The 12296-nt window shown below is 43.4% G+C and overlaps 1 protein-coding gene and 1 long non-coding RNA gene across 2 annotated transcripts in view; both read right to left on the minus strand.

Moving 5' to 3' along the window:
- Positions 1–12296, minus strand: part of LOC137646849 (uncharacterized) — a 44591-nt gene that overhangs the window by 13020 nt on the left and 19275 nt on the right. The gene's annotated exons all lie outside the window — the stretch shown is intronic.
- Positions 6399–8495, minus strand: LOC137647100 (uncharacterized). The gene is made up of 2 exons (XM_068380327.1): positions 8051–8495; positions 6399–7435 (listed from the first exon to the last, which is right to left on the minus strand). Exons 1-2 carry the CDS (start codon positions 8236–8238, stop codon positions 6505–6507), a joined length of 1119 nt encoding a protein of 372 aa, XP_068236428.1. The 5' UTR covers positions 8239–8495; the 3' UTR covers positions 6399–6504.

Below are 12296 nucleotides of genomic sequence, written 5' to 3' on the forward strand. Positions count from 1 at the left end.
AATGGATTATGTGGCATGATAACTTTGAGGCGTTCTGTGCGGCCATCAACCCGGACTTAAATCCAGATAAGTTGGCCTTGCTTCGTGCTCACGTATCTTGTAAACTGTTTAAGATAATCAAAAGTGCCACCACATATGCCACTGCCATAAGCCTGTTGAAGGCTAGATTTGTGAAACAGAAAAGTGAAGTGTTTGCCAGATACAAATTAGCCACCTGCAAGCAACAGAGCGGTGAGACTCTAGACGCTTTTTTGGATAACCTCAAAGGTCTGGCCTCGGAATGTAGCTTCACTGATTGTACAGCCGCTCAGGCTGAAGAACTGGCCATCAGAGATTCGTACATCACGGGTATGGCATCTAATGCAATCCGACAGAGACTGTTAGAGAACTTATCCTTGGACTTATCCACAGCTGTGAAACAAGCCCGTGCACTGGAAATGGCTCAACTGCACTCAGCGTCTTATGCAAGTGAAACCAATACCACTGTGGCAGCATTGATAGATGATCAGGCAAAACCCGAAATGGATCCCAACAGTTTTCCGATCGAAATGAGTGACTCCCTGAATCCAAGTGAGTGTGCTGCCGCCGTCAGCGGTCAGAGGTGCTTCTTTTGTGGAGGATCCCTATATCCCAGAGCCCACTGCCCAGCCAAGAAAGCCTCGTGTTCCAACTGTCAGAAGGTAGGTCATTATGCTCGTGTCTGCAAGTCGCAAAGAAAACGATGGAACAATAATGGTAAATCAACTAACTCTAATCTTGTAGCTGGAGTTGTCCCAGACAATCTCCCACAGTCCATCCCTGCTTCCTTAACAGGGGCCGCTGTGACTGCAGCTTCCCCTGCACTACGAAGTGTTTACAAAACTGTCCTACCTGTAGAACTGAATGGAGGGGAGGCCCTGGACGGGCTGGTCGACACTGGAGCATTTAAAAGCTTTATAGATGCCAAAGTAGCTAGGGCTATGAACTCAGTGACTCGTTCTTCAGCCTGCAGCATAACCATGGCTAATGCCAAACAGACAATGAAACTCAACAAGTGTTGCAATTACGATTTAACTGTAAGTGGAAGAGTATACCCTGAGTTCTGTCTGCACTTGATGGACGATTGCGTGGCTCCAGTCGTTTTGGGACACTACTTCCTACAGTTACACAAGCAAGTCAGCGTAGACTTTGGTGGGACGCTACCACCTTTGGAGCTAAGCATCCAGTCACCTTGTGCTCTGATAGCAGCTCAAATTGAACCGCCAGCCATCTTCGACAATCTGACAGTCGACTGTCACCCGATACAGGTGAAATCCAGAAGGTATTCCAAAGAGGACTCCGAGTTCATCAAGAAAGAAGTAAAAAGGCTGCTAGAGGAGGGCATCATCACACCGAGTCGCAGCTCGTGGAGAGCTCAAGTGGTAGTCGTCGATCAGTGTGATAAGAAAAGATTAGTCATAGATTACTCTCAAACCATAAACAGATTCACCAACCTGATTGCTTATCCTGTTCCAGGGATCACCGAGATGATTGAGAAAATTTCTACTTACCGCTACTTCAGCTCCATAGACTTGAAGGCAGCATATCATCAAATACCATTGAACATGGCTGATCGGAAATTCACGGCGTTCGAAGCGGATGGAAGGCTGTTCGAATTCACGCGTTTGCCTTTTGGAGTAACCAATGGGGCTACCTGCTTTCAGCAAGTTCTCGACGAAATTATTGGTAAGGAACAACTAGAGGGTACGTTCGCCTACATAGATGACATCACGGTCTGCGGTCACACACGTGAAGAACACGACAGAAATCTGAAACGCTTTCAAGAAACTGCATTGAAGTATGGACTTACCATAAATGACAAGAAAAGTGTTTATGCTCAAACATCAATCTCTATTTTGGGCCATGTAGTGAATGATCACCAAGTCCTACCTGACCCGGAAAGAATGCGTCCATTGCTGGAGATGAACCCTCCGGACAGTACCCCTAGTCTCAAAAGAACGTTAGGACTCTTATCCCACTATGCGAAGTGGGTACCGAACTTCTCCCAGAAAATTCGACCTTTAGTCGAAGTGAAAACTTTCCCGATGGCCAAATCCGCAGAACAAGCACTCGAAGAACTAAAGAATGAAATATCTCGAGCTTCACTTGCTGCTATAGATGACGAAGCAGTCTTTGTAGTCGAAACAGACGCCTCTGCTGACGCCGTTGCAGCCTCATTGACACAAGAAGGAAAACCAGTGGCCTTCTTTTCTCGCTCGCTCTCAGAATCGGAGAAACGACAATCGGCAGTGGAACGCGAAGCATGTGCTATCGTAGAAGCCATCAAGAAATGGCGACACTTTCTGCTAGGACGTAAATTTAGACTCATAACTGATCAGCAATCGGTGCGTTTCATGTTTGACGCCAAGAACCATGGCAAAATCAAGAATGAAAAAATAATGCGGTGGAGGCTGGAACTGAGTTGTTTCAACTTCGACATCACATACAGACCTGGATCAAAGAACCAAGTAGCAGACGCTCTCTCTCGTGCCTCGGGATGTGTGGCTTCACTTACCTGTACTCAAGGAGACGAGCTGACTCAGCTTCACGAGCACCTGTGCCATCCAGGAATCAGAAGGATGACCCACATCATAAGACAGAGAAACTTACCCTTTACCATTGAAGAAGCTCGGACTGTCATACGTAAATGTCAAACCTGTGCTAAGATCAAACTGTAAGTTTACTTGTGAACGAAGGTTCTGGAGTGGGAGGTGAGACCTTCCGGACTCACCAGTGGTAGCTTATACACCCCCCCCTGGAACCCCCCCAAGCGGCGGCGCGAGCCCTAAACCACGCCCCCTTGGGCGGAGTTACCAGAGACGAGCGGGTTGACTCGGCAATGGAAGTCACATTTTTGAAGTTGTAATAGAACAAAAATAACACAGAAGTGGTTGAGCTTACCTTGGTAGTGCAAGTTATGAAGGAATTACTGTGAAGGTGCAAATTGTTGGACATGAAGGTCTTTTTACTAGTAAATTCAATCTTCTTGTGCTCTCTTGGTTGATATGAATATTGAAAGATTCCAGTTAGTTTGTTTTCTGTGGAATAATAGTGATTGTATGTGTGTGTTCTTGTATATAGCCTACTCTGTTGAATTATGAAGTTGTTAGAATATTCCCTCCTAAGTACTGTACATGGTCTCCTCGGCTCACGGGGGAAGGGTTGGAGGGTGACCCAGACTTTGAGTCCGGAAGGTCTCACCTCCCACTCCAGAACCTTCGTTCACAAGTAAACTTACAGTTCTGGAGAGGGAGGTCTCAACCTTCCGGACTCACCAGTGGTAGCTAGGCAGATGCTTCAGGGGGCTTGAAGATGAAGTCCAGCGACCACAGCATCGAAAGCTCCCTGTAAGCCGAGGAGAGCATAGTAAGAGCTGAAGACAGAGCCGCTTCTCCAATTCATTCTGGACATGATTTCTTGTATCGATACTCCATTGTATAGCAGTCTTGATGAAGCTTGCCCCCTTATAGAGTGAAAATTCGTTGACTGTTTAGTTGCATTTGGGTCGGCTCTGAAAATGCACTCCCTAAAAAGTTGTCTCATTTTTTGTAGAGACATTATCTTGAAGTGTTCATCTAGTCATATGTGGTCTTTCCTGTCTATGTTTCTTTCCATACAGACTTTGTTGGTGTATTCCAAATAGAAGTTCAATTGTCTGACTGGACATATTTTTGGTCTGTTAGGAAGCTTCCTAAAGCTGATCTCTATTGGCGTGTAGTTGTTCTTTTGGTTTTTGGCCATGAAGGAAGGGTGGTTCCGTAAGACAATGTGTTCTGGGGTGAAGGTGCTCCTGGAAATGCTGAGATTGTTAAATTGATTAGCTCTTAAAGGGCAAGCTAAGGCTACTAGGAACAAGGTTTTCTGTGTCAGTAGTAAGGTAGAGTTATCTTTCGTGGTGTTGAGAAATGAAATTACTTTGTCTAGATCCCAGCCAGGGAACTGGTGAGAATTTCTAGGTTTCCTTCTATTAACTCCCGATATCATTGCTTTGACATATTTGTCCTCTGCAAGACAGTAACCTGGGAAATAGCCTGACAAGATAGGACCTAAAGCTGCTCTGTAGCTCTTCAGGGTGTTGTAAGACAGACCTTTGTCTATAAGGTGATTGAAAAATAAAATAATTGCTAACAGGGGAAATTTGTTGTCTCTTCCATACTCCTTGTGAATGAAACTTTTAAAAATGTTGTATAGGTTTTCATACTTGTGCAAGGAGCTGTCCCTCAAGCTGACAGCAATTTTGGAGCAAACCTCAGGAGGAAAGACGTTAGGGAGCTGATCCTTTAAATTTTGAAGGCGATCAAAGTTGATTGGAGCTTTGCTGAGGGTGAGATACAATCCTTGAGAACTATCTGGTAGTCTTCGATCTTCACAATATATCGTTTGTGCTGCTTCGCGACTGACTTCACTAATGGAATCCATGGTTCCGTCCCCTGCGATATGGTGCAGAAAAGCATATTATTATTGCATTCTTTATTGATTTTAAAAGCTACTTTGTGTAGTAAGAATCCTGGTGGAAAGGCATAGAGGGGTGTTGATCCCTTCCAGCTAATCGTAAGTGCATTATTGCTGATGGCTTTTTGATTTGGAAGAGATGAACAGAACTTTTTGCACTTAGTATTGAAACCATTTGAGAACAGATCTATTTCTGGGGTGAAATTGAAGTCAGAGCAGATTAAGGAGAATAGACTGTCACTGAGGGAAGTTTCTGTGTGAATGGAACCCAGGTCCCTGGAAAGTGAGTCTGCGATGGTGTTACTTACTCCCCTGATCCATCTGGAATTTATCTGTATGTTGTGATCCTTCATGGTACTAAGTATTTTCCTGACTAGTTCATGGGCTAACTTGTTTCTGATACTACCCTGTTTCTTTATCCAACAATTAGTAACCTTTGAATCAACATGTATTAAGACTACCTTGTTGTATAACCTTGTGATGAAGTGTTCCAAAGAATAGAAGCAAGCTAATAACTCTCTTACATTGATGTGAAGGGAGGATTCTTCATTTGTCCAAGTTCCATTTATTGAGAGCATATTACCCGCTATTACTAATGCACCTCCCCAACCCTGGTTGGAAGCGTCAGTGAAAAGTTCTGCATCTATCTGTGGTTTTGGAATGTTAATCTCTCTGTACATTTGTCTCTGTTCCCATGGCTTTAGGTATTTTTTGAAGGTGTGGGGAATGATTTTGTACCCTGAATTAAAATAACTGTGGTACCTGTGGAGATATTTAAGATGGAATCTTCCCAAGCTTGTATAGGATGCACTAAAATTTAAAGCTCCGATTAACATTTGATAAGAATGCAGGTCGGATTTAATAGAGTTGGAGAAAGCTTTGGCTAATTCGACACACTTCTCTATGTTTTTCCCACTGGGATTCATAGTTTTCTTAATCATATTGTAATGCACTCCTAAAAATTCAATTCTTTGAGTCGGTTCAATTGTAGATTTTTTAAGTGAGATATTCCATCCTAAGTCTGACAAGATCTTAATGACTAGCTGAATGTGATTTTTACATTTTACATAATCTTTTGCTAATATGAGAATGTCATCAAGATAGTTGAATATTAAGATGTTATATGAGGTTCTAATATACTTGATCACTGTGTACATTATTTTTGAAAAAATATAAGGTGCTGTCTTTAGTCCAAAGGGAATCACAGTCCATTTGAACTTCCTTTTACCTAGTTTGAAGGTTAGAAATTTCTGGCTACTTGCATGTAATGGAATGTGCCAATAAGCATCTTTTAAATCTAGTTTGCAGGCCCAAGAGTTTAGATGTAGATAGGGAAATATAGTATTGGCCTTGAGCATGGTAAAAGAAGGTTTTTTAATCATGGTGTTGAGCACTTTCATGTCAAAGATTAGTCGTACTGTTCCATCTGGTTTGAATTTATAAAATATGTGGTTGGAGTAGTAAAAGGAAGTTCTGGGGATCTGCTCTATGACACCTAGTTTTAGCAGTCTGTCACATTCACTTTCCAATATTTTACGCTTGTTAATTGAATAAAATCTATCTTTACCTGTTCTTTTTAATGACCTCTGGGCTTTAAGTTTATTATTAAACGGAATTCTCACCCCTTCATTGATAATTTTACAAGCAAAAGAGGCATTAGGAAGCTTTCTCCAACTATCAATATTCATCAATAATGACTTACCTATCCTATTCTCTGGGGGGCTCTGGGAGGAGTTATTCATTGGTTTTGAGGCCAAAGGCGAGGTCTCTTTACTTCTATCTTGATTTATAGCATTTGGCCCAATGTCATGATGGTCTGGTGCGGAGCAAAGCTCGTTATTATCTGGTGCTGAGCAAAGCTCATTAACCACTGGTGCTGAGCAAAGCTCTTAATTAACTGGTGCTGAGCAAAGCTCATTTACTGGTGCTGAGCAAAGCTCATTATTAACTGGTGCAGAGTAAACATCGTTATCAACTGGTGCATAAAATACTGGTGCTGAAAAAATTTCTCTTTGAACTGGTGCGGAGCATGGCTCAATTTCTAGGGTCTTTCTTTTCTCTGGCTCCTGAACTATTAGCTTGTCCATTTTGTGACCTCCCCCCCCTGTACCCACCTCGCCTATTACCTCTTCTAAGTGGCTGAGACTTGAATCTAAAGTTAGGGTTACCTTTGAGGAAACTGAACCTTCTTCCCTGAAATCTGCCCCCGAAGTTGAATTTCCTACCCCTGAAGTTTGCTGCCCCTCCTCTGAGGAGGGGACCTTTGTGAAAGCAGGCAGCAATGGCTGATTTTTGGTCTTCAGTTAAATTCCAAACTTCTTTAATGTCTGCTTTGATTATAAGATCTCTTACTTCTTCCTTGAGGTATCTAGGAAGTGCTCTGCTTCTGAAATTTCTTATCAAATTTTGTATGAGGTCTATGCTCCTCCTTAGGGGACCAATAATAATTTTGGACAAAAAATCAATGTCATTTACTTTGGAGGGGTATACAATGTGTGCCAGTGCTGCATGCCCTTGAAAGGCAGAAATACTCATTTTAATATTTTCAATGTCATAGAAAAATTTTCTCTTATAACTGTCATCAAATACCTTACCTTCAGGCCAGAAATTCAACTTTGGAGTATTAATTAATTTAAAAAAGTCTGAGAACTCCTTATTTTGACTACTAACAAAGAATTTATCCCGGTTATCACTATGGCCTTCACTGAAAGTTAATGCTACTAGTGAATTATTCAATTGAATTTTCCCTTCTCTATGAAAAGATGGTTCAGCTTTGAAATTGGTGGAAATATATGAAGGGATGGGTTTATTGAAGGTAAGAAGGTTGAAATCTTCGTAATCACTTTCGTCTCCATTATTATAAAAGGAAAAGAGGTCTAAATTTGCACTTTCAGGTAATTCAGGTGATCGTCTTGAGCGCTTAGTAGGAGGGGGAGCCTCATTCTTCTTAGCAGGTGAACCACTTCTGCCGAGATGAATGTTTAATATCAGTGATTTATTTACCATAGAATAATTGAAATTTTGTTCAACAGGTATAGTAAATATGGACAGCAGCGGACCTAGAAGGCTGAAGTCAGGCAATGGGGTTCACGACTCAAATAGCCCTCTTAGGTTAATTCAGTGCCATATTTAAGTGAATGATAAGTTTAAATCTGTTATTATTAATAAACTAGACCTGCCTCATATGTAACCCTTATCAGATAGCCCCCCAGGGCCTAGGCTAGTGTCGATAGGTTTAAAGCGAGAAATGTAAGCTCGAACTTACCTGTGGTCTAGCCTACTGCCTATTAAGCGCGTGCTTTTAATGTGTCAGGCAAGCAATTTGTTTTGTGTGCTTAATTATAATTTTGTAATATATAAAAATTGGAGTATTTAGTTTGTTTATACCGATTAATCGTGTAGTAATCATGCACATGCTTTGCTTAAGCTACTTACGCTATGTTCGGAAGTGCCTGCTCTAAGCATTCAAATCATAACAAGCTTACGTATGGGGGCCGCCATTTGCATTTGTGACGTCATTAGTCTAAATCAGCTGCTTTCCATATGACGTTTTCGTTGTAAACAGAATTTAAAACCTTACCTTTTCTGGATGATTTGCATAAGAGTTTGATTCTGTTGTAGTAACATATTTACGATATCAGAATTAGAAGGCATATCACTATCTGCAGTCGATTGTGTGCGTTTTTCGTTACTGATTACGTTCTCCTCTCCGCTGGAGTCTTCGCTAAGCCGATGCACCTCCGCGGAGGTAAGAATTTGCCTAGACATAATTAAGCCGTGGGCTGAGATATTACTCTGGTTGCTGAGTGCAGGATAATGAAAATCAGCAAAAGTTGGGAGCAGCGGGAGGGAAAAAGAGGAGAACGTTCTGTGCCGAAGTCAACTTCAGAAATGTGACTTCCATTGCCGAGTCAACCCGCTCGTCTCTGGTAACTCCGCCCAAGGGGGCGTGGTTTAGGGCTCGCGCCGCCGCTTGGGGGGGTTCCAGGGGGGGGTGTATAAGCTACCACTGGTGAGTCCGGAAGGTTGAGACCTCCCTCTCCAGAACCTAAGTTCTCCAAAGAAACAGGAACATTGATAAAAGCTACCAGGCCATTCGAGCGTCTGGCTATCGACTTCAAAGGTCCGATGCCGTCCACCACAAAGAACAAATACATTCTCAACATAATTGACAAGTACAGCAGATTTCCGTTCGCCTTTGCAACAGAAAACACCTCAGCGAGTACCACCATTAAATGTTTGTCTACTCTCTTTTCAGTTTGGGGCCTGCCCGAGTACATTCATTCAGACAGGGGACCTGCTTTCGTGTCGTCAGAGTACCAAAAGTTCCTTCATGACCGTGGAGTGGCTACAAGCTACTCGTCTGCATATAACCCCCGTGGCAATGGCCAGATCGAGAGAGCCAATGGAACTTTGTGGCGCACCGTAAGGTTAGCTCTCGCTTCTCTCTCCCTCCCTATAGAAATGTGGGAGGCTGTCCTGGATCAAGCATTACACAGCATGAGGTCCCTTCTGTGCGTCGCTACGAACCAAACACCGCATGAGCGCATGTTCCTGCACCCCAGGAAAGCAACATACGGGCAGGCGGCTCCATCATGGATGACAGAAAATGAACAAGCTCTTCTAAAGAAAACGGTTAGGAAATCCAAGTACGAACCTGAGGTTGAGGAAGTTAGACTCCTGCATGTCAACCCACAATGGGTTCGTGTTGCACACCAAGACGGCAAGGAATCCACTGTGTCGACTCGTCACCTGGCTCCTGCAGCTAAAGTATTCAGTCCAAACACCTGTCACGATAAAGGAAGCCGTCATATCTTCAACATGCGAGAGAATGGTAAGACTCCCATTAATCAAGGACCCACCCTCCCACCTGGAGACCCCAGCCAGAGAACGGAAAGAAGTCAAGTGGATACAAAACAAGACCAGGGGAGGGAGCCCGCAACCGAACCGCAACAAACCACAGAACCGCCCACCCCGGGAAAGGTACCGTCGAAAGGAACACCCACAGAAACGCCAACCTCAGAGGCGCCTCAACGCTCAAGTCGCACTAGGCGCCCTCCAGGCTATCTCTCAGATTTTGTCCTAGATGAGTGGGAGTAGTATGGGTGGTGAGTGTCCTTATGTCAATGTGTTTATTATGAATTAGTAGTTATAGGGCCCATTGTTACCAATGTGTTTTTTATGTGAGATGAGCCCAGTTATCATATAAAATAAGTACTCATGAGTTTTGTATTATGATATGAAATTTGTAGTGCCAATAAGGTGAGCCTTGTAATGCAAATGCGATGTAAGAATAATTACAGTTGGTGTGAAATCAGTGAATTCATGTTTTGTTATGATGCAGATGTGTACTGTACTGTATGTTCTTCTTCTCAGTGGGGGTGAATGTAGTGTGAATTGGTAACTGTGACTGCTGGTGTTTGTATGCTTGCTTGGCAACATTGAGTCTCTAACACTGTACCTGCTTGGCCAACACCTTGCCACAACTTTAAGCTGAATAAAGCCAACGTTCCAGCAACTGTGTTTGGTATTCCACACCTCTCAGCCACTGCGTCCCGACGCTTGAGGATTGTGTTGACCCACAAGCTGGTAACCTGGTGGGACAGGAACTCGATGGTCCGAGTGCCCGAGAGGAGGAAGGTCTCCAGCGCTTTCCTTGGAGAGATCCTCGGACCGCACCAGAAAGCCCAGAGACCCCAGCCAGATGTCTAGCCATGAAGCAGCCTGCATGGCGCACTTAATGACCTTCTCCTGACTCTGGATCTCAGTGGCTGAGAAGGACACGTGCCGGTTGGAGAGTCTCTCAAGAGAGACTCCACCTGTGAGGGCTTCCACGGAGTGGTGCAGGGGAAGACTCAGAGAAGACTCCTCAAGGATCTCAAAATACCTCCTCTGATGGACTCGAGGAGGAGGGAGGAGCTTATACCCGGCACTCGACCTGCTGGAGGAGGCAAGCTCCGCAAGTTGACCCTCGATCTTCTCTCTGGCACTCTTCATCCCCTGAGACCAGGGCAAAGCTGCACTGGCCCTGGAGGGCTTATGAGTGCCAAAGATACGATCCAGGACTGTGTCCTGCCCTTCACGAGGAGGGACCTCAGGATCTGGGATCCCGTTTAGACTCCTCATGAGGGACAGAACTTGCCAGAATGCATGTTCCGACTCCTGGCGTTCGCCTCCCGATGGACTTGCAGCGAAGTCTCCTGACCCCAAGGGCTCTTCCTGGAGGGACACGTGGGCATCCTCGATCGCCCTAGGCTGCTCCTGTCTGATCCTGGCCAACGATTTAGGAATAGTCTTAGAGTCCTTACATTCTCCACCTCAAGACGAGGAGACCTCTCGGGAGGGGGATGAGTTGAGTTGAATTGAATATAGGATTTAGGCATTAAGCCAAGCACTGGGGCATCAAAGGCCATTCAGCGCTATATAACGAAAATCATTCAATCATATCTGTACACTCACACCATTTAGTATCATTTTAACCTTTAATACAAATCGTAACACTTTCATACAATAAAATCTAGATGTGAAATAAATAGGGATTAAATGGGTAAAATAAATAAAAAAATTAATAAAATCAATTATAGCTCGTAATATAACCCAATACTTTGTATAAATTTTCTCAAGTTCAGGGTATTACAGTTTTCCCCCAGTATATCTCTTAAAGGTTTGTTCTGGAGTAAATGTGTCCTCCTCTGAAGATTAAAAACAGGACAATCGACTAAAATATGTTTAACATCCATTGTCACTTGACAGGTATTACAAAGAGGGGCCAGTCTCCCTTCCCCACTCTTCATTAAATAATTGTGCGTTGCATGTGTATGGCCAATACGCAACCTAGTTAAAATAATGGTATCCCTTCTACTTGTAGAATTACAAGATGACCATTTATCCACCAATGGGTGGATTTGTTTCAATTTTGTATTGGTGGTCAGTTCAGACCATCGAGCTTGCCACTTATTTTTACAGTAAAGATGAATCTCACTTTTAAGATCTTTGTAAGGAATACTCAAGGGGGATGGATTACTTAGCCCTGAAGCTTCCTTTGCTGCCTTATCTACTTGTTCATTCCCATCCACCCCAACATGGGCAGGGACCCAACAGAAGTGAACACTGATACTCTTCCTAGACTGAAGAAGTACTAACCAATCCTGCACCTCTTGTACTAGATGATGGCCTGGCATAATTTGTTTTAATGAGAGTAAAACACTATTGGAATCCGTAAAAATTGTATAAAAACTATTTTGGTTGCCATTTTTAAAAATATGTTGGACTGCGAGAATTATTGCGTACAGCTCAGCAGTAAAAATTGAACAAGAGGATGGGAGTTTCCTTCTAATAACAATATCCCCCACCACAGCTGCACTTCCAACTCCTGCAGCCGATTTGGAGCCATCTGTAAAAACATGTTTCCCATGATGTTGAGCAGCATGATTTAAAAACTCACTTTTCATTACCCTACTAGGTAAGGTATTTTTCCCTCCTGCCGTAAAACATACTTTAACAGGTGGATTACACCAAGGAGGAGACTTGGGATATCCTACCTCTGCTATCTGTGCTGTTAACAAGCCTACTTCTCTAGCATCATTTTTCAGCTGTACTTCCAAAGGCTTAGGCACTCTAGATCTGTTAGGAGCCCGATCTAAAGGCGCCCTAACATATTTACAGTTAGGATTGTTTCTCACAGCAAGGGACCTAGCTAAAAACCTCAAACTCAACTTCTCTCTGCGAATGGAAAGGGGAGGTATGCCAGAATCAACATAGATACTGTCAATGGGAGATGTTCTGTAAGCACCTGTGCAGATGCGAAGCCCAGCATTGTGAACAAT

This window comes from Palaemon carinicauda, chromosome 9 (genome assembly GCF_036898095.1).
Source record: "Palaemon carinicauda isolate YSFRI2023 chromosome 9, ASM3689809v2, whole genome shotgun sequence".
NCBI classification, from domain to species: Eukaryota; Metazoa; Arthropoda; class Malacostraca; order Decapoda; family Palaemonidae; genus Palaemon; species Palaemon carinicauda.